Source organism: Tachysurus vachellii, chromosome 2, assembly GCF_030014155.1.
Source record: "Tachysurus vachellii isolate PV-2020 chromosome 2, HZAU_Pvac_v1, whole genome shotgun sequence".
Lineage (NCBI taxonomy): Eukaryota > Metazoa > Chordata > Actinopteri > Siluriformes > Bagridae > Tachysurus > Tachysurus vachellii.
This window is the reverse complement of record NC_083461.1, coordinates 19,711,827-19,734,667: the sequence shown is the minus strand read 5'-3', so window position 1 is coordinate 19,734,667 and position 22,841 is coordinate 19,711,827. Positions and strand designations below refer to the sequence as shown.

The following is a 22,841-nucleotide window of genomic DNA, read 5'->3' as shown; positions in this document are numbered from 1 at the left end:
CTTCTGTAAGTAATGAAGCTTAGAGCTACAGTTTAACAGCCACACAATGGTGTTAATAAAAATGTTTTCACTGTGAGGAGACTTTTATTTATTTATTGGTTAAGGAGTCTCAATCGTCAGAGATACTGAACAACACACAGCTTTTTTTTTGTACTTTGTTAACATTATAAGAGAGAAACACAAACTTTGCTGAGGAAGAATGATTTGAGATTCATCTTCAAAGTGGTGCTTTTGAGTCAGAAGCTCCTCTGAGTTTGATGTGACCTGATGTAGATGCGAATAACTCCTGAAGATATGCAACTGATGCCGTATTCAGTGCAACATGCTAAACCGGTGGCTAGCTTGTTAGCTATGTTAGCATCATAGCTCTTGTCTCCTTTGATGGACTGCATGTGGTGTAACGTCATCATCTGCGATTTAATATGAACCAGTTTCTACTGCAACAAATCCAACAAGACTAACAACAACAAAAGAAAGACAGAAAGAAAGAAATTAAAATGTAACAGCAGCACCAAACAAAAATATCCTCAACGAGAAACAGACGCTAACCGTCGCTTCAGTTCAGTTCTGTTTCTGATCTTCCTGTGATTGGGCTCTGGATTAGCTCAAAGGAAATTTTCAATCTCTTTCATGTCTGACATCCAGAAACAAACAAACAAACAAAAAAAAACACTCTGCACTCAACATATTCCTTTAAATTTTAAAGGAAAGACTCAATAACACAAAGTTCTGATGCTCGCAGTTGTGGATTCTGTGTGTGAGCATGTCACCCTTCTTTGGAGACAGCAAAGAATAAAACATAGAAGTTGTTTCTTTCCGTAATTTCCACCATGGAGTAGAGTCAAAAAGGGAAACGCTTTTACATTTCCGAATCCTTCAGCATGCTAACAATAAAGCTACTCCAAAGTAGCTAAAAAAACAATTTCAGTCTCTTGCTTCCATAAAAAAACCATGTCCCCTGTGTGCATGTTTCTTTAATTTAGAAAAGGACAAAATCTGACACCAGCTGTGTTTACGAAGACTGCAGATACAGGTTTATAGCCTCTACCCACAATCCTCTATGGGAATTTCAGCTGTTTCAGATTCAGGAAGATTTTGATTGTGCAATCAAGTGGTTTTAGATGGCTACAGTCTACATTTCTTTCACATGTCTCAGTGATCGGTGTGGGATTTTTCAGCGCTAAGAATTGGCCGTTGTCTGATTTACTGGGCTCTCGTCCATGTTGAAAAATAGACATCATTGTTTACCGATACTAAGCTGAACACCTAAACCTCAAATCTAAAACTTTCAAATCTAAAGCTCTCAGTACTTATACTAGTTTACTTTTGGTACTAAAGCAAATTTCACTGGATTGCGTCTCAAATCCAAACACACGGCATCTTCTTATTCGACTTGCTGCTGCTGCGGCTGCTCCCTCGCTCCCTTCTACTTCTGTCTTGCTTGTTTCTTTCATGTTCACGTTGTTTTCTCTTGTCATGCTGTTGCTTTGCCTTTTGATTCTTTTCTGCTGCTTTCTGTACCGGGAGGAAGTTGTCTTTTGTGCTTCCGTACTGCTGCTGATGCGCTCTGGGTGACTCCTTCTCCTCCACCTTTTGTATAAATACCACTGTTTCCGGATTCACAGCGATTTTGTAGTCTGGCGTGGCTGAAGGAGAGGTCCAGGAATGCGTGTACCCTCTGTATCCTCCTCGTCCATCATTCTCGCTTACAGTCAGGTCATTGTCTGGGCTGTGACGCCGCTGTCTGGCCAGCAGGAGATCGAACATTTTTCTCAGTCCGAGATGGAACATCTCCAAGATATTAAGCAGCAAGCAGAGCAGGGTGACAGCATACATGATGAACAAAAAGACCGTCTTCTCCGTTGGACGGGAAACAAAGCAATCCACCATGTGAGGACACGGTTTTCTCGAGCACACGTAATGAGCCGGGACAGCGAAACCATAAAGCATATACTGACCAATCAGGAAGGCTATTTCTAAAGCAGACCGAGCAACAAGCTGGAAGACGTAAACTCTCATTAGTCCGTCTCGCTGGATTCGCTGTCGGCCGTCATGTCGTGCTTTCTTACCATCTCCCGTTGCACCTGGAGTTACGTTGTCATTTCCGCTTTCCATTTCAGTCACATTGTAAATCATCGGATCTTCCACTTGGTCTTCTTCAGCTTCCTCCAGAGCTCGGTTCTGACGTCTGCAGAGGGAATATTTCACTGAAGTGCTTACGACACTCTCTTTGCCTGTTTCCATCTTGGCAATCTTGTTGACAGCATATCCGAGGTACATCACAGAAGGCGTGGCCACCAAAACAATCTGGAATACCCAGAAGCGGACATGCGAGAGCGGTGAAAATGCGTCATAGCACACATTCTCGCATCCAGGTTGACCTGTGTTACACACAAACTTGCTCTGCTCGTCATAGTAGATGGACTCGCCACCCACAGCAGTGAGAACAATCCGAAACACCACGAGGACCGTGATCCAGATTTTCCCCACGAATGTCGAGTGGTTATGAATTTCCTCTAAGAAGCGAGTTAAGAAGCTCCAGCTCATGGTGAATCGGAACTGGAAGGACTCTGATTCACTGCATAAAGACAAAAGAACAGACAGAAAGAACAAAAACTGTTAAGTGTGATGTTTACTCTTTACAGGGCTTAACTGATATGAAGGTAACAGAAACACAGAAATCCTTTAAAAAAGGATTATAAAACATAATAGTGACTGAAACTGAGGTCCGAGCAGCTGTGTGCTGATAATATTGAAATATTCACACAAACTATATAAATCAAGCCACCTCAGTCTATCAATGTGTCTGGAACAGAATTACTAAGTGGGGGGTGAGTGAGGAGTGGCTTGTGTTCAGTGAGGGGATGAGTGAGAAGCATCTCGTTTTGAGTCGGGATGAGTGAAGAGCGAAGCCTTTTGAGCACAGGTGGATGCATTAGGAGTGCTTTGTGTTGAGTGGAGGGAGTGAATTGTGCATAGAGTGACTCTTGAGTCGGAGTTGGGGGGCAGCAGCTTGTGTTGAGTGAGGTATGCGTTAGGAGTGGCTCATGTTGAGTTGAGAACAATCCATATTACAACAAACAAACAAACAAACAAAATGAACAAAACAAACAAACAACGTAAAAACGTTTAGACTTTTGTTTATAATTTTGTGTAAAAGTCAATTGCCGTAATTCCCTGCAGGACAAGGAGGATGTCAATGAGGCTGAACGACTGTAAAAACACACAGAAAAGTCATTCTGAAAAACAAAAAGTGAAAGAGAGAGAGAGTTGTATATTTCACCTTTTACACGCTTGAGGATGCTTTATGATACAATTTATTAGCCTATTCTGCCAGAACAGCGGGACTTTTATAGGCTGAACTATATAGAACACATACATACACACACACATATATAAACACTTATAAACACAGCAGGTCTTCCAGTAGATTTCCATATTTTATGACAATCATTGCCAAAACATAATATGAAACACACAAACACACAAGCACACAGGTAGACCACCAAGAAATATGTGTGTGTGTTCTGCAGGATTACAACACTGGCTTTACGCTGTATTGTTATAGGTAGTTGTTTGACCCACTGTGTCCAAACACCACTTCAGTTCAGATCCAAAAATCTCAAGTAATTCTCAAATATCATGCTACAATATAAAACACATAATTAAAAAAACACTTAAACCACAGTGCTTAATTCTGGATTCTTATTTGTCAGAAGGTGTTGATTAATTTCTATAACAGCAGCTCTGTCCATGTCCATGTTCGAATTAATACATTTTATAACAGCACTTCTGTCTATGTTCATGTTATTGTTTTCAGAGTAACATCTCATTTACAGAGACTCATAAAGTGGATACGCTCTTATTATTATTATTATTGATACGTATATATATATATATATATATATATATATATATATATATATATATATATATATATATATATACATATATATATATATGTATATATATATTTTTTTTTAACTATAAAATGGTAAAACTGTAGCATTTGTTTTTTTCCAAAAGAAAAAAAAGAAATGAAAAGAAAAAGAGGCTAGTGAGGAAAAGAATGTTTAAAGCAGTTAAAACATAAATAACTAGTGACTATAAACAGATAAATACTAGGATGTGTTGTTCTTTATTTAATATATTTATAAGATCAATCATCTGCAAATCGTTGTGGTTGTAAAACGAATAAACCAATCAGAGACATGCTTTTAGAAGAAACGAATCAATGTTGTTGTGGTGACAGTAATACTGCTTCATCATAGCATGCAGTCGTTAATTGTTTTCCTAACTGTAACATAAGTTCTAGATTGTGCGTTCTAGAATTTTCTTTTACTGATTAATCATTGATTCGGTTTCTTTTCCAGGAAGAGACACTGACAATGAGTCAGTGGTTACATTATAAAAATTATTATTATTATTATTATTATATAAAATTATTTAATTAAAAGTATATATTTATTTAATTTTTATTTAATTATCCCAAAAAACTTGATACACACACACCAACTAAATGAAGATGTCTGGCAGCTAGAACAGCTCAACATGTGTTTCTGTGAGCTGCCGCAATAAAACACACACACAGAGACAAGAAAAAACTCCAACCAGCTTACAAAGGCATTTGTGCGGAATCTGACGATAAAATCACTTGTATCCACACACACACACACACACACACACACACACACTCACAGTCAAGTCAAGGAAATTAAATTAACATATTATTAAGATCAAGATCATATTAACATTTAGCTTCGAGTCTTGTAGCATTCTTGTCATGTTCTAATCAGGCTAAAGAAGCAGGGCATGCACAGAAACAGCACCATACACACCCTGAGGCTACGCCCACATGTACTGTTGAAAGAATTGTTTTTTTACCCAACCGTTTAAAAAAAGAAATATTTCCATCCATCCAGCATTTTCAGAAAAAAAAATCCCCTTCCATGTAAAAACACAAAAACAAATAGAAAACAAAACTAGATTTGTAAAGTTCGTGGCAACAAACTTTGATGTTGGCTTTGACGAGGCAAGTATTCGCAAAGGCCAGTGCTTTTTGGAGGCAAGTGGACATAAGGGTCAGCGTTACTTTTGGAGGCAAGTAGACATAAAACTTGTGAAATCTAGTGGAGCGCTAGGGTGCCAAAACATTTGGAGGCAAGTGGAGACAAGCATGTGACGTCATCCGAAAACCTGTGACACAATTCCCCTCCTTGGGCTGAGTGTTTTGATATGCCACATGTCCATGTCGTGCTAATGTTTTTTGTTTTCACGTGACATCACGTGACGTCATCAGAATACCTGTGAGGAAGTTCCCCTCATTGTTCTGAGTGTTTTGATATGTCACATGTCCATGTTGTAAAAAGTTTTTTGATTTTGCATATTTTGGGGGCGGGGCTGCCGCACAACCGAAAGGCCAGTCGGTATACTAATTTAAAATTTTGTTTAGAGTATCACCCTAAAGGAGCTGGCCAAGTTTGGTGTAGATAATTTAAAAATCTTGCCGAGTTATAAACCTCCAAACTTTATAATGGGAGTCTATGGGAAAAAAGGCCATTTGAGACCCGGTACCGGAAGTAGCGGTACTCGGATCACTTAGAAAAGTAACAGCAACAAACTTCAGAGCAGGGTCTACAACATATCCGAATTTGGTTCATGTGGCTCGAAAGCCCTAGGAGGAGTTGCTCTTGATAAATTTTTGTCTAAGCTTAAATAGGAAAACAGAATGTTGGCTTCTACAAAGCCAACATAATGATCACATTGGCACAGTAAAATGACATCACGACTATTGTGTCAATGTTTCAAAAATTATGTTGAAAGCCGTGTTTTGAGAGATTAAGAAGGATAAATGTTGAAAAACACCATCCTGACAAACACCAAGAATTAGATATTACCACGATGCTGTATTCCAAAAGTTTTGTTTACAGTGATCCAAAACACACACACAAATCTTTTCATTTTCACCACTGTCCTGAATGTTTGATTAATTCTGTTATATTTTTAGGTCTCCTGGTTATTGTAGTGTCAGGATTCAAGCTGTAGCACTGTGATAGTAATGATCTCCTTCCTCTCCCTCATAGGAGGCCAATTATTTTTTGTGAAACACAATGCATTAAATATAGTCAGTAATTGTACAGTCACAAAGTGACCTTTTTTTTACACATAAGAAGGCAAATGGTTTGGAGGAGTGTGTGTAGCGTCTCTGAGTTGAGGGCATGGTTACAGGCCCCTGGCTCGGTGGGTGCTAATAAATAGGCTAATAAAATATGTGTAAACACATTAAAGGACTTTTAAACACATGAAACACTATGCTATAATAAAAGTGCTGCAAGCTTTTTCATCTCATATCTGAAGCGAAGTGACACAATACACATTTTTAAGATCAACGTTTTATGGTTTTATATATAAAACAGTTTCTGATCAGAAGCTGCTGATATGTTGGTACAATTGAGTACTGAATGTTTTTCCAACCTTTAGTATTTTTATCTATGTAGCTTTGAACTTGAATCTATTTCATATCTGTATGAATGCTTTCATTTAAAATGTGTCTGAGTTAGCAGAATACACTAAATAATGTCCTCACACATCATGCATTTTAATGTTGACAGATATCCAATACACAGAGCTCAACTGGAACATGCTGTCTATTTCACAGGCTCCTTCTTTCTAGTTTCCTATTTTCTAGGTTCCTTTTTCCAGTTTCTCAATTCATAGTTTCCTAGTTTCTGGTATAGTTCATAGTTTCCTAGCTACTGGTATAGTTCAGAATTTACTAGTCCCTTGTTAGTCTCGAGTTTACTTTTCTAGTAACGACTTAGTTGCTAGTTCTGTTTCCTAGTCCTGTCCTGTCCTGACCTAGGCTCATCCTGTTTCCTAGTTACTGGTATAGTTCATAATTTACTAGTCACTTGTTAGTCTCGAGTTTACTTTTCTAGTAACGACTTAGTTGCTACTGTAGTTCTGTTTCCTAGTCCTGTCCTGTCCTGACCTAGGCTCATCCTGTTTCCTAGTTACTGGTATAGTTCATAATTTACTAGTCACTTGTTAGTCTCGAGTTTACTTTTCTAGTAACGACTTAGTCCCTAGTTCAATTTTCTAGTACCTAGTTAATTCTTAATTCATTTTTTAGAACCTTTTAATAACTAGTAGTGCTCTAGAGTGGGGTTAAAAACAAAAATCAGGGGATGGAGATATGCTTTCCTCAACCTTTGTAGAAAGTAGAGACAGGCTTTCTTGCTTTCTAGGTCGCAAAGCATTTCCAACACATCATTGTGCAGGTTGGTTGTTGCATGTTTTCATGCTGTATTAAGGTCTGGCAGTCATATACTGTACACCACTGTCTCTGGTTTCCCTGTACTATGAATAATCGGACTAAAAACCTAAATAGCACAATATTGGATTCGGAGTGTTTGCTGCCTGCTACTGCCAAGCCACCATCGTTCGATAATAGGACTTTTTCATGTCGAGAGGTTTGTCTGGTTTGGCATCTTTTCACCAGTCAATGCCATCATTTTGGGGTTCCCCTGGCTCCAAACCCACAACTCCCTCATTTCCTGGCATCACAAGGAACTGGTCAGATGGTCCTAACAATGCCTCCAACAGTGCATGAAGTGGGACTTCCAGCTTCCCTGCTATGCCACCACAGTCGAGAGCCTCAACTCCACCAAGTCTGTGGACATCCCCAGGAATATGATGACTTGAGGGATGCTTTTTAACAAAGATAACGCTACCAAGCTGTCCCCTCACCACCCTTGGGACTGTGCAGTTGAGTTGCTTCCAAATGCATCCCCCCTCACTGTAGGGTCTATCAGCTCTCAGTATCCCATACCTGCTCCCTCTGGTGTTCCGAAGCCTTAGAACAACTATGTGAGGCCCACTTCTTCACCAAACTAGACCTGCAAAGTTCTTATAATCTTATTAAAATCAAGGAGGGAGATGAATGTAAGACAGCCTTCCACACCACCAGAAGGCACTATGAATACTTGGTTATGCCATATGGCCTAACTAATGTGCCAGAGGTATTCCAAGCATTTGTGAACGAGACATATTGAGACTTGAACTTCTGCATCATCGTGTACATTGATAGCATACTGTACAGTATACTCCAAAAAGTACAACCTCCATGTCAGCTATGTCCACACTGTGTTGTCACGCCTACTACAGCACAAGCTGGTTGCCAAGGGCAAAGATTGTGAGTTTCATAAGGACTCTATAATGTTTTGACCTCATCACCAGGCAAGGGGTGAAAATGGACAAAAGCAAGGTCCTAGATGTCACAGAATGGCACACAACTGCAAACATCAAAGAACTGCAAAGATTCATGGGTTTCACGTATTTTTACAGATGTTTTATCTGTAACTAGAGTGGTGTCGTTGTCCTACTCACAACACTGCTGCTCATCATGGAAGGAATAGGGGGCATGCTCTCCAAAAGGCATGGTGCTCCAGACAAGCTTTTCACCTGCGCCTACTTCCTAAGAAAATTGACCACAGCAGAAAGCATCTACAACGTGGGGAATCAAGAGCTATTATCTATCAAAGAGGCATTCCAGGAATGGAGCCATTGATTGGAGGGGGCCAAACACCCATTCCAGGTAATTACTGACCACAAAAACCTGGGATACTTTCAGAACTGCAAAACCGTCTTCTTTACCCAACCACTTCTCCAAGGCCTCAACTTGTGCCCCTGAAGGGCCTTTTAACATCCATGCTAAAATGCTCGTAGACCTCATCTTCAGGAACTACAGGACACCTGAAGACTTTGTTTCTGACTGCGGGACCAAGTTCACCTCCAGGGTATTGCAGGCCTTCTGTAAAACCCTGGGAAATAATATCAGCCTCAATTCAGGGTACCACCCACAATCTAATGGCCAAGCTGATCGCATCAGCCAGGAGTTGAGCCATTAGCTCTACCAGAGCTGATCTACCAGCCCCCACTCTTCCCATGGTCAGATGAACCATCAGACGTCCCATCAGTAGATGAATGGTTTACTCAAAGCCAGGAAAATTTGGAAAGTGCCCATGTATGCCTCCAGCAGGGAGTGCAATGCCAGGAACTGCAGACCAACCGTCAGCGATGCCCTCAACCTCCAAGTCAAATGGTGTGGCTCTCCACACAGAACATTAAGCTGAAATACTGCTTCAGGTAAACCCAGTCACTTCTGCACTTCAACTTCGACCACAGTACCGCATCTCGCCTTCCTTCCACTTCTCCCTCCTCAAGCACGCTCATGCCCCTCCATCTAATGAGGACCCTGAAGCACACACCCCTGCCACTGCTGGAGATCAATGGAGCTCCAGCATACACTGTTCACACTATTCTGTGAATTAAGGGGACATCTACAGTAATTCGTTGACACTGCCTGTCCACTGACCATGTTTTCTGCTCATTTTGGATCTGTTTGCCTTGCTGTATGCATTTCTGGTTTTGACTCTCTGTTTCGTTTTACTACGTTTTTGAATTACAGCTTTGGATTACATGCATTGTGTGTTTAAATAAATTCTGCACAAGGATTCCACACCTTCCACCTCTGAGGGTTCCTTTGCCCAGTAATTGTACCAGTGATGTTCATTAGAGGTCATTATTATGATTACGCATTATTTACCCACCTGAGTTCTTATTGGTTGTCCCCTAAACTGGATTAACAAATAAGGATCTTGCATTTTTCCCTCTTTCTGTTTGAAAGCTAGTAGCCAGCTAGCTGCACAGCAACCCTATGTACACACGTGTTTCTAGGTGCATGTCAATTACAAAGCTATGATTTGAATTCAAGATTTTCTTTTGTAAAGATTAGGTATGATGATGTAAATAAGCAATACATTCAAATGACTGGATCATAGCTAGTAGCTTTGCTACTATTGTCTAAGGACAAACCCAGACACATTTAAAAACATTTTAAACAGAAGTAGTGTTTATAAATCGTACAGTGGACAAGCCACACTCACAGTCCACAACAGTATCAATCACTACACACCCACTGTGATTCAAGTGATACTCTGAAATCGAGGTGATGAAGAATAAAATGTGACATAGTTCATATTACTGGTATTTAAATCTTTTTTAGGGTCATTTTCAAGTCTTTGCTACATGAGTGTTAGTTAGAAGGCAGATGTAAATAAAAAAAAACTTGAAGAGACGCATCCTCGATGATGACATTGTGTTTTTTTAAGCGTCTCTGTTTATCATATAGCCCTTCAATACCCACCACAATAAATACCCTGAACAAGAGTCAAATTGAGGCATTGATGCCCAGCTGAAGGGTAAAAAAAGGGTCATAAAGATCCCGTGTTATTTAGTCTGAATGGAAAGACAGAGAGAGAGAGAGAGAGAGAGAGAGAGAGAGAGAGAGAGAGAGAGACATGGAGGGTAAAAGAGAGAGAGACAGAGAGAAGTGGGGGAGGGCAAGGAGTAATGGGATCCAGACACTGGTGGAGGTTAACGGGAATTTGTTTTGACTCCACACGGCATGTAAATAGAAAAATGTGATCAAACACACACACACACATACACACACACATACACACATATATACATTAATGTCATATAATAACTGTTCCTTATTGGAAATATATAGGATCCTCAGAGAAATCTAAGCACATTTAGGAGGCATAGAATTAATATTTGGGAGAGGAAACACACACACATACACACAAACACATAGTACATCCCAGTACAAGGTTGTAAACAGTATCCACACTTCCAGTTTTTTGTGTGTGTCTGTGTGTTTGTGTGTGTATCTGATGTTATAATATTGTGATTATGATATTGTGTTAACCGAATCCACTGTTTCTCACACTGCTTAAACATTAAATTCCTCATAAAACCGTGAGGGTTGTGGTTTAATTCTGACTGTTGACATATTTCCTTTTAGAACAAGGAGCCTTGTAGCACTTGGCTGATTTACACAATGGCCAGTAGCATCTAAGACCTGCTATGCCATGTCCTAGTCCAATGTAAACACATCTGACACTAGCTAAACAGTGAGTAAAGTGAGTTTATAATGCAAATGAAGTATGTCACAGTGTCTCAGTCAGCCACAACTGTCCACTTTAACCAGGACAAATTTAATCATAGACAAAAAGTCTCTATGTGTTTGGATTTAAACTGTAAATCGTGTGTGTGTGTGAGTGCGTGCATGTGTGTGTGTGAAAATGTGTGTGCATATGTTTGTGTGTGCATCCATGCACTGTGGTTTATTCAGCCTTGTAATGGCAGTGCTGTTGTTTTTAGTGCACGTGGAACAGGTTGATTAAAGATGTTGAAAAAGAGTGCAGAGGAATGCCGGCTCTGTCCAAAATTGTACATTTTCTTAGAAGGAGTTGAAGAAAAAAAAATGTTGTAAAGTTGTGTTTGGCAGCTTTACCTTTTGAGAAGGTCCTGTCTCGGTTTGTCTTGTCTCCTCTTGCTTGTCTCTCGCTAAATCAGATGGTCACTTGGCAGCAGGGAGCCCTCAGATCACAGATTCAGGACACCACTGAAAGACATAATTAATGAACAATAACAAGTGAAATTACATCTGTTATACAGCCTGCTTTACTAAATTATTTTATCCTTACAAGTTATTTGAAAGAACCTCAAGAGAGCCAAAAGTCACCGTGTGTGTATCTATGTAACAAATATCTGAGTAATCAGTACACTTCAGAATTCAGTACATCTCAGTATTCAGTACTCTACAGTATTCAGTACAACTCAGTATTTAATACGTCTCAGTATTGAGTACAGTTCAGTATCTGTACATCTCATTATTCAGTGCAATTCAATATTCAGTACACTTCAATGGTCTGTGCACTACAGTATTCCAAAAACATCAGTATTCAGTACAAGTAAGGAATGCATTAGTTTAGAGGTTAATTCTAAGACTGCTGACCAAAAGGTTGTGAGTTTGAATCCCAAGTCCACCAAGTTTTTGTCAAAGAAAAATCGACTTAATTATTAGGTTTAAGCATGTTCACAATTTGCTCTTTCCACCAACCATATAACGAAAAATGCCAGTTACATGTTTACCCTGAGATATACAATTGGTAGATAAGTAGGCTTAGATAGATACTATATTGTTATATAAAATATGCTATTTTTCACTCTGTGCTGGACACAATAGAACATTTAATAAGGTCTTTCCACTCAACCTTGTTTAAAAATAGTGACATGAAAACGATTTAATGAAAGAACAGATTTAAAAACTCGATATATTTTAGAGTAAACATTATTAACATTCTATATGTGATGTAAACATTTACCTCACATGTAGGATAGCATTAGCGGTTGCTAATTCACTTAGCTAATCCTCAGAGTGACAGGAAATCTTGACAGAAAATTAAAACTTGAATAAAATCTATTTTAAACAGTTTTGTCTATTAATTCGTGCTTTTTTTCTAATGTCACCGAGATTAAGTTTTTTAAGTCTGTATTTATAAATAACAAATAAACAGTTTATCGTTAGCGATGTGGATGTGTAGCATCTTAATTACCGTTTAAGGTTTTCGCTTCGTTTTCTTTGTTGTTTACTTCATTAATGAGTAAATAACATCTCCATCTTAACTATTAGATCGATATAAATCTAAATCTGACTTTAGCTTTATATAAATTCAACTTTAGCTTCGCTTGAGAAAAGAAAAAAAACAGCTCCGGAAAACCGCCGAAATTAAGTAGAAAACGACACGGGTGCGTTCCAAACCGCGCGCTAGGGCACTCAACGTGGTGTCCAAACCAACGCACGACCGTTACATCTAGGTGAACTAGTTAGTAAGGGAGGGAGCGATTTGAGACAGAACCTGTAGCGCCTTTAGTGTTCGATTGTGATCAGAATCAGAATCAGATTTATTGGCCAAGTTTGTTGACACACACACAAGGAATTTGGTAAAAGTACAGACATAAATAACATAATATATAGCAGCAGTATTGCATAGAAGCTTATTTAATGTTTGAAATGAATGCGAGTAAAAATTCTAAACAAAACGTGTGTGTGAATAAACAAAGTACTTACAGTGAGTGTGGAGCGAAGTTCTGTCATTCATAGTGAGAGGGAAAGCGTGTGTATGAGAAACAGGGAGGAGAGAAAGAAAGGGAAAGGCAGAGAGAGAGAGAGAGAGAGAGACCATCCATTCATGTCCACTTACATCACCACAGCACCATTGATTAATTCTCTATATTGACATATACTTAACTTGACTCGACTCTATAAAAGCAGCATGGACTCTAGTGCAGATTTATATTAGCGCGCTCGTGCCAATGCTTTACCGTTTCTATAGCAACAGCTGACTGACGGTCAATTGATCATCAAAAACGTGACAATTACCCTGTTTATCACACAACACTTCACTGATTATTTTATATGAATGTAATGAGATCCAAGCTGTGTGCAGAACGATGAAATATAATTTTGTACACGCAGAGAGAGAGAGAGAGAGAGAGAGAGAGAGAGAGAGAGAGAGAGAGAGAGAGAGAGAGAGAGAGAGAGAGAGAGAGAGAGAGAGAGAGAGAGAGAGAGAGAGAGAGTGTTCTGGCAGTGCTATCTACAGCTCACTAATACAAAGTGACCTAATATTTCTCCTTGTGCAGTTTTCCTCATCCTCATTCATTTATCCATCCCTCTGTCCAGCTACAGTGTATTGAAAACACCTTAAAAAATACAAATTGCAAGTTGTTGTTAGAATGTAAAGCTAATGTCCACGTCCAAACATAATCATTATAAAAATATATAAAATTTAATATATATATATATAAAATTTAATATATATATATATATATATATATATATATATATATATATATATATATATATATATATATATATATATATAATTTTATATTATATAGAATGATATAGAATAATATATTATATATTATATAGAATGCTGCCATTTTATGCTACAGTTTCTTGGAAAAATGTTCAAACCTCTTCAGGTTTCCAGGTGAGCTCCTTGCGCAGCACTCAGAAGGTCATCACACAAGTTTTCTGTGGCACTGAGATCTGGTCTTTGATCTTCTTTTCATGAAGTCATTCTGCTTTGGGTCTTTGTCATGTTGGGAGGTGAAATTCCTCTTCATATTTTTGTGCCAAAATAACTGAATATTTAGAGCTGGAAATTTTTCTATCAAACTTGACTACAGCTCCAGTGCCGGTTGAAGAGCCCCAAAGCTTGATGCTAAAACCACCATTCTTCACTGTAGATGTGGTGATCTTTGTATGATGAGCTGTGTTGTTTTGGCACCAGAGATGTCATAACTTTCAGACATTTAGAGAGACTTTTGTGTTCTTATTTGTCCATCTTGCCACCCTACCTCATAGCTCAGGCACGCATGGAATATGGCAGATTGTTATCACAGACATTGAGTGTTTATTAATGTGTTTTCGGATTTGTTAATGTGTTTTCAGATTTGTTAATTTGTTTTGGGATTTGTTAATGTGTTTTGGGATTTGTTAATTTGTTTTCGGATTTGTTAATTTGTTTTCGGATTTGTTAATGTGTTTTCGGATTTGTTAATGTGTTTTCGGATTTGTTAATGTGTTTTCGTAGTAGCTACACCACCAGTTATGAAAGTGTGTACACACTTATGCTACCAGGGAGTTGTGTATAAGTATAATTATGTATTTGTTTTTCTTATTTATCCTCATTTCTTGCTTTAGCACACAAAGGTTCCCATGCTTATTAGTTTGTACTACTCTGTCTATCCATCAGCAGTCCAGCATCTAGCTGTGTGTGTGTGTGAGAGAGCGATAGAGAGAGAGAGAGAGAGAGAGAGAGAGAGAGAGAGAGAGAGAAAGAAAGAGAGAGAGAGAGAGAGAGAGAGAGAGAGAGAGAGGTTTATTGTCCTTTTGCTGCCACCTTGTGGACGTAGCTGCAGTCAACAGAAATCAAAAATAAGATCCATCAGACCATTTGCCTTTAGATGTTTAATTCTTATTTGCATACATCAGTAAAATAAAGATAAATACTTTCATTTTTCTCTTTTTAAATACAATCAGTAAATGCAGCTAAACTCTTTATTTAATAATAATAAATACCCTTTTGTCTAATGGCTTTAATCCCTGTCATTGCTAAGATCTCGTGCATATAATTAGTAAAAACATATTAGCATAATAACATGTTAATAAATATTCACAGTGTGTTTATAACACAAAGTGACCGTGTTCCCTTACAATAAGGGATTGTTAGTGTGCTACGTAGTGCACAGAATTCTGTAATGAAAAGAAAATGAGAAGGATTTATATTTTATAACGTTTGCATGATCATTTATTAGCTGTAAATGAAACGTGATCCTGCTTCCCAATAATTGTCAAAGTTCCTGCAACCTTTACATTTTTAGTTCACAATGTAATATTAATTCATAACCACGTGGTGTCGCCATACAACCATATCGCGCCTTTAACGCCATTAAAATCTTCACCGCAAGGTCAATACACAAAACACTATAAATATACGACAACTATTTTTCATACACACACAATTGTTCTTTCATGCTTTGTTATAATGGCTTTATAATCCATAATTAGAGTTTACATATTTATTTATTGTTATATTTCTATAAATTCTTAAATAGCTACTTTGGTTTCATGAGGGATCACGAGGACTTGAAGGATTACTGAACAAAAAAAATTAAGATCTTGAAAAAAAAAAAAAAAAATCTTCAGAGCACCTGTAGTATGTTCTGCTTACAAAGTCAGCATCAGGAGTTCAAGTGGTAAAACTAGAAGAGGAAAAACGAGACGAGGAAACACAAGATGAGGCAAGGAAAATTGAAACTACGTGAGAACCGATAAGCCAGTAAAGGTAAAAACAAGATAAGATAAGAAAAAAGCAAGATAAGATGAGGAACAACGAGACGAAGAAAAACAAAACAAAACACGATAAGGAACAGTAAAATTAAAAAATGAGAGAATACAATGAGAAATATGAGATCAAGAAATCAAGATTGAAAACAAAAAATATTAAAAATAAATAAATGACACAAGAAACACAAGTTGAGATAAAAAAAATAAAAAATAAAAAAAAAAGACAATTCCGAATGAGACGCAATAACAAGTGAGAAACCCGATAAAACAAAATAAGATGAGGAACCGCAGCACAGGATGAGAGAGAAAAAAAAAAAAAATAATATAATATAAAATAATTATATATACGTGTATATATATGTGTATATATATATATATATATATATATATATATATATATATATATATATATATACACGTATATAATTATATATACACGTATATAATTATATATACACGTATATAATTATATATACACGTATATAATTATATATACACGTATATATACATACATATATAAAGTTGTGAAAAATGTAAGAAATGTAAGAAATTAGGATTTTAAAAGCAAATATCTAAATGTATAAAATGACAGAAAACACAGGATGAGATAGAAAAATTTTAAGAAAAATAGTGAGTGCAGAAAATAATGGAAATAAAGGAAAATGAAATACAGAAAAGCAAATCAACTCAAGGAGAAAAGGAGACAAAGTGTTATAAGGAGAAAAGAATGAGATCAGAAAAGATTAGAAAACTGATTATTTTCCTGTAACCGAGTGTTTTATTCCTGACTCAGCTCTAATCGTTTCACATACAAGATCTTAAAGGGTTCCATCAGACTCTGTCAGTTCATTCATTCATTCATTCATCTTCTACCGCTTATCCGAACTACCTCGGGTCACGGGGAGCCTGTGCCTATCTCAGGCGTCATCGGGCATCAAGGCAGGATACACCCTGGACGGAGTGCCAACCCATCACAGGGCACACACACACTCTCATTCACTCACGAACTCACACACTAGGGACAATTTTTCCAGAGATGCCAATCAACCTACCATTCATGTCTTTGAATCGGGGGAGGAAACCGGAGTACCCGGAGGAAACCCCCGATGCACGGGGAGAACATGCAAACTCCACACACACTAGGTGGAGGCGGGAATCGAACCCCAACCATGGAGGTATGAGGCGAACGTGCTAACCACTAAGCCACAGTGCCCCCTCTTCTGTCAGTTTCCATAAGGAATTCTACTGGTTGCTATTAAATACCACTATAAACCAGCAGAGACCCCAACAATCTGTACTTTTTCCTTCCAAGTCTTGTTTTTTTAAATAAAGTCTCTGTACACGTTTACTGATAGTGAGAAATGGTATACGACAGGAGATGATGAAAAAAACACATATAATGTTCTTTTCCATTATAAAACAGTCAATACTGTTATTTACTGTGCGTTTGTGATGATGTCTACTCTTAAAATTGCAATACAAATGAAACCCAATTAGAAGTTTGGTTTCTAATGATGCTAGCTAGAAAAAGTCTTCTGTTTAGCATTAGTCAACACAAAAAAACACAATGAATGCAAATCAAAAACAAACAGAAAGAGAGAGAGATTAGCTTGAGCCTACAGAGAAAAGGTACAGTTATATTAGCATTATTAGCATTTGAAATTAGCCTCTGTGTGGATGTGTATATATTAGCATTCATGATTTACTATTAATACTGACCTCTATGTGTGTGTGTGTGTGTGTGTGTGTGTGTGTGTGTGTGTGTGTGTGTGTTTGCATTCTGGAAGACATTAACAAAGTATAACTTTGCATTAGCCTTTAGCCGAAAGCCATTTCTCTGCATGCTATTGTACATAAATGTTAATTGCTCAGTCATGAAATTGTCATTCAGTCTACACACGCACAAAACACACAAAACATACACACACTCTCATACACACAGTGACCTTGTTTATTCTGGCGTGGTGTATTAGCGGGGCTCATGCAAGGCTAATCATGTCTCAGGTGCTGGTTTGTGTAATACGTATCTGTCAGTAACTTCATCTCCCTCCTTCCTCCTCATTCTTTCACTCTTTTTCCGCTCCAGCAGATCATTTCTCCTGCAGGACCTTCTTCAGGAAGTCCACTACGTCTTCACCTCGGTCCCAGGGCACTACAGCTGGTTTATACACACCGGGCTGCGCTTTCTGTAGATCCTCGATGATCTTGTGCATCGGGAATCCTCTCCTGGGGAAAACCGTATCATTTTGTCCCAACGCTAACGTGGGGCAGATATCATTTTCTCCGTCACCTATATAAAATACCTTTTGGAAAGGTTCCCCTCGCTCTTTCGCCCTTTTGCTCACATACTCTCTCAGGATGACCTGCTTGCACATGTTTTCCGGGCACCTAGGGCAGGAATGGGAGTGAAACGGGTGCAGGACGAGGCGTCCGTTTGTGTTGAATTCTGCCGGATTGGTGAAAACCTTGGTGAAAAGATTCTGAGCTCTGGCATGTCGTAACCAAGTCTCAATAAAGTATGAGTTTGCATCCGAGACAACGACGCACTCAAAGTCATCCTGAGACAACAGGAAGTCGAGAAGTGCCGCTCCACCCGGAGAAGCCGGGATTTGCTGGATTGCAGCCCGGATGGCATCCTCGGTGACACCACTCTCGTTTAGGAATGTCATGATCTGCTGCGAGTGCTCCAGGAAGAATCTAGGGGAGTGAGTCTTGCTCAGGGACGCTGGAAGCTTCTGGAACGGCACAGCACGGACCACAGAGTTGTCGCTGTTCTCGTTGATCAGCGTCTCGTCAAAGTCAAACAGAAACAGGAAGCGGGTGGCCATGTTGCTCGTTTTCCTCTCTGCGCAAATAAAGGGACAAAAATATTTAGAAATGATCTTGGTTGTTGCATGATTGTTATTTATTATTGTCCATGTCATGTTCTAGCTCCAAGAAATTACATGACAGAACGCTACATTCTGCTGACATCATTAATCAGTATGATTAGGAAATCAGGCTCACATATAACACTATAAAATGATCTTTAGTCAATCGACATGTCGACAATCCAGAATGATTAACACTGGAGGTGTTTTCAACTCACACACACAGGAAGCCCCACCCCCTTCCCTCTAATAGGTGTGTGTTTGACTTTGACATTACATATGAGTATAATTCACATCTGGTGGACCCAGATCAGATATATATATTTATTCATTTCAAAATGAAAAACAAATGATCAAAATTTATTGCTCGATACTACAGACTGATTTCTGTGAGAGTCAGACAAACAGTCCTTGTCAAAAAAATGCCCTTGTCAAAAAATATGGAAATGTTATGGGCAAAAAAGGCATAAAGCTTCTGATTTGATTCAGCACTAATGATTAAGATGAAAGCTAAATAAACTGGGGATGTGGTAACTTAGTGGATCAAGTGTTGGACCATTAATCTACCCAGCTGCTTTGCTGGGACCCTGAGCATGATTAATAAATGCTAAGTTGTATAGACAGATAAAATGTAAGTCACTCTGGATAAGGGTTTCTGCCAAATGCTTGAAATGTAAATAACTCATAATTGTAGCACATACACATTAGGTTATAAGCAGAAAGACTTCAAGGCAAACAGTCAAATAATTTGGTTCATGTGGTGAATATTTGCTAATCAGCTTTAACTGGCTGTCGGTTTCTTAATCAGTCCAAATAATATAAGTGCTGTGCTAGATAAACCACACAAAATATCTAACTTTCAAGGTTTGTGTATATTCCCTACAGCGAATGAAGAGATCAGCAGACATGCAAAGCTACAGAGGCCAACTAAATGATCAACGAGGCAAAGAATCTCATAAGAGTTTCTTGTTTTCGTATTTCATTAACAATACAGAATGTAGAGAAACAATACAAAAGTATTGGAAGACAAGGCCGGTTCCTTTTCATGTGCTCTACAGTAAAGACATCTGGTTTTGAGATCAAAAGATTAATAGTAGACAATAGATCAGAACTTCAGCATTTTTCTTCTGTGCTGCTTTTTCAGGATTGTAGTGCAGCTTTTTTCAGCTCAGATGTGTTTCAGGGGATTCTCCTGTCAGTCTCCTTTTCAGGAGGTAAAATGCTGCTCAGTTGGGTTCACGTCTGCTGATTGACTTCCAGTCTAAAACCTTCCACTTTTCCTCCTGATGAAGTCCTGTGTTGATTGTCAGTGTGTGTTTTGAATCATTGTCTTTCTCCTTGATGAAGGTCCTCCTGATTAGATTGGATGCAAATTTCTCTGTAAATTCTCAGACTTCTGAATTAATTCTGCTGCTAATATTGTGAGTTCCATCATCAGTAAAGATTAGAGAGAACGTTCCAAAAGCAAACATGAACGACATTTATTGTTGTATCATCTATGCTCAGTGTTTGTGTAGTGGCTCTGATGGAGTTTGTTTCGTTTCTCAGCTTTAACATGGTTTACTTTTCTCCCATAGACAACTCTCAGGTCTTCATATTGATGTTTCCTTTTTAACAGCAAATGCAGTCTTAAGAGTGAAACCCATAAACTCAGACCCTGAGTAAACATTCAAAACTGTTAACTGTTAAAACTATCAATTTAACAGAACAAACACCTGTCACTCACATGCTCCTGTGCTTTTGATCACCTGAGATATGTGTGGGTTCAAACATAAGGCGCCGTGGTCCTATGGTGTTTAACATAAATGCAGATTTATTGTCTCATGTTCATCAAACCCAAAATTCCTTCAGTGTGTTGCATCATACACCCTAGAAAGAGTAACAGAATCAATTACAGCACTATTATGTCTGGTTTTAGCTGCATCCGTGCTTGGACCCCTAAAATTACTGGAAACTCATTGATTTCTATTCAGTGTGCATATGTGACCGGAAACGTGAGCGCGCGCCGTAATGATGCCTGCAATGCCGTACAGCGCGTGCACTGAAAAGACACCCCTCCTCAAAACACACACACACAGAGAGAGAGAGAGAGAGAGAGAGAGAGAGAGAGAGAGAGAATGACACACTACAATAATCAAGAACAAACCGGAAAGATCAGAATAACGGTAGCGATAAATGAACAGTAGTAACTGTACCGGTTGAAGGTCGCGCGGTTCTGTGCTGCGGCGCGCGAGCTCCGGGACATCGCTGGCGCATCGGACTGTGCGCGAGGAGGGGCTGATGACGACAGACTCGCGCCGCGACAGTGCGTCGACTGACGTCATAAATATTGACATTAGTGAGAATTTAGTTAATACATAAACTCTAAAATACTAATATAGATAGATAGATAGATAGACCATCATTAACCCAAATCCCAAATAGGTTTGATTTATTTAGCAATGTCTCTCATAACAATAATGCACACACACACACACACACACACACACACACACACACACACACACACACACACACACAAAGACACAGTACATGATATGATGACCTTGCCTAGATTAGAGGTGGTTTTTAATTGAGCCGTGCTGACAACCTTTGTGCTTGTGACCTCCATGTACAATTGTCTCATATCATCCTAATATAAATGTGTTTTTGGATAATCTAATCTCTGAGCACATTTCAAACAACAATCAAGACTCAAGTCATATACTCATTATCTACTCTAGACAGCTTTGCAGCTTTACCATTAATTGGGTTTTTCATGTGCTGGTTAGTGTTTATTAAAAATAATAAAAAGGTGTCTATTTGTATATTTTTCAGTGCATTTTGTTGCTGTATTGATTGGTTTGTTTATTGTTTCTTCTCTTAATCAGAATCAGAATTGTTTATTGGCATGTACTTTAGAATTTACCTTGGTGTGTTGGTGCATAGAAATAATAAAGATAAGCAGCATAAATATAAGAACCAGAGGTTATAAAAAAATGTGTACAAGCATAAAGATTAAAAATAAATAAATAAATAAACTCAACTACTCCTCTCAGTTCGAAAGGCCAACATCTCTACTCTAAGGTTCTTTGGAAAGATCCATTATACTGAACACTGCTTCAAGCTTGGCTGTGCCTTGATATATTCTCTAGGAAAACTATAAACAGGAGTCAAGACAAGATATACTCTTGCTCTATCAAATATCACTCAGCACCAGCTTCTGCAGTACTCCTGTAGTAAGTACACTCTCTTGATCTCTCAAAGTTGATCAAGAGCTTGTCCACTCTTCCACACTTCCTAAGGAACTCACCAAGTTCCTCCAGATTCATTCCACCAGAATGCTGGTGACTTTATCTTTGGAGGCTGTAAGCAGTAATTTAATTATTAGTTGAACACGCTAATCTGAACTCCAGTCCAAAGGTAGTGTATCCATCAAATATCCATTGCAAATTACACAAGAGTTTGAAACACATGACCCCAACCTTATCTAACGGCTTCAACATTTCTGCCTAGAGCTCGTCCAGCCCTGCAGCTGTTCCAGCTATGTGAAGGACATTGGAACCTCAAACAAGAATATGAAGGCTCATAGGTCTCATAGATCTCTTTCCATTAGCAGATAAACACTTATGCTGTACAAAATTGTAGGCAAAGCTAGACAAATGTGTGTGTGTTTCTGTGTGTGTGTATGATGCATGTGTGTGAAAGAGATATTTGTACAGTATGTGTGAGTGTAACTGATGTGTGTCTATGCATGTGTGTATAAGTGTGTACATGTGTGTGTATGTGTGTGTGTGCAGGATCAAGATCACAACACAGCCTAAAAATAGGGGACTTTGCTGAATCAGTGGTCTGATCTAAAGAACATCCATGTGTTACTGTAAAAGGACACCATGAGTCTGGTGTGTGTGTGTGTATGTGGTGTGTGTGTGTGTGTGTGTCTGTGTGTGTAACCACTTAATCCTGAAATGTTTATTTAAATAACACTGTTCTTGCTCCAGACTCCAGCAGTATCTGTACCGTGCTCTGGTGTTAATTAGATAAACTGACTTTACACAGATCACACAGGTTTGTCTCTGAAATTGATGCTTGCTGACTAGCATACACATTCACCTCAGGGGTGAAGTTATAAATTGTTGGCTGCCTGTCAAACGCCTACATCTCTCCTATTGCCAACACGCCTGTTCGTGTCATTATCTCGGTTAGAATCCTCGCAT

At 38.5% G+C, this 22,841-nt stretch overlaps 2 protein-coding genes across 2 annotated transcripts; both read right to left on the bottom strand.

Moving 5' to 3' along the window:
• Nucleotides 1-1,077: 1,077 nt before the first annotated feature.
• Nucleotides 1,078-11,395, bottom strand: LOC132859888 (gap junction gamma-1 protein-like). The gene is made up of 2 exons (XM_060890860.1): nt 11,366-11,395; nt 1,078-2,578 (listed from the first exon to the last, which is right to left on the bottom strand). The coding sequence occupies exon 2, from the start codon at nt 2,545-2,547 to the stop codon at nt 1,360-1,362; it is 1,188 nt and encodes a 395-aa protein (XP_060746843.1). The 5' UTR covers nt 2,548-2,578; nt 11,366-11,395; the 3' UTR covers nt 1,078-1,359.
• A 6,110-nt stretch (nt 11,396-17,505) lies between these two features.
• On the bottom strand, nt 17,506-21,025 carry LOC132840663 (probable phosphatase phospho1). Its single transcript, XM_060862499.1, has 2 exons — nt 20,841-21,025; nt 17,506-18,620 (listed from the first exon to the last, which is right to left on the bottom strand). Exons 1-2 carry the CDS (start codon nt 20,899-20,901, stop codon nt 17,866-17,868), a joined length of 816 nt encoding a protein of 271 aa, XP_060718482.1. The 5' UTR covers nt 20,902-21,025; the 3' UTR covers nt 17,506-17,865.
• Between the last annotated feature and the right edge of the window lie 1,816 nt (nt 21,026-22,841).

Excerpts from the sequence above, each read along its gene's own strand:
- LOC132859888 (XM_060890860.1), bottom strand. The coding sequence starts at position 2,547 with ATGAGCTGGAGCTTCTTAACTCGCTTCTTAGAGGAAATTCATAACCAC.
- LOC132840663 (XM_060862499.1), bottom strand. The coding sequence starts at position 20,901 with ATGCGCCAGCGATGTCCCGGAGCTCGCGCGCCGCAGCACAGAACCGCG. Across the intron at positions 18,621-20,840 it reads AACCGCGCGACCTTCAACCG|AGAGGAAAACGAGCAACATG; the intron begins GTACAGTTACTA and ends TTATTTGCGCAG.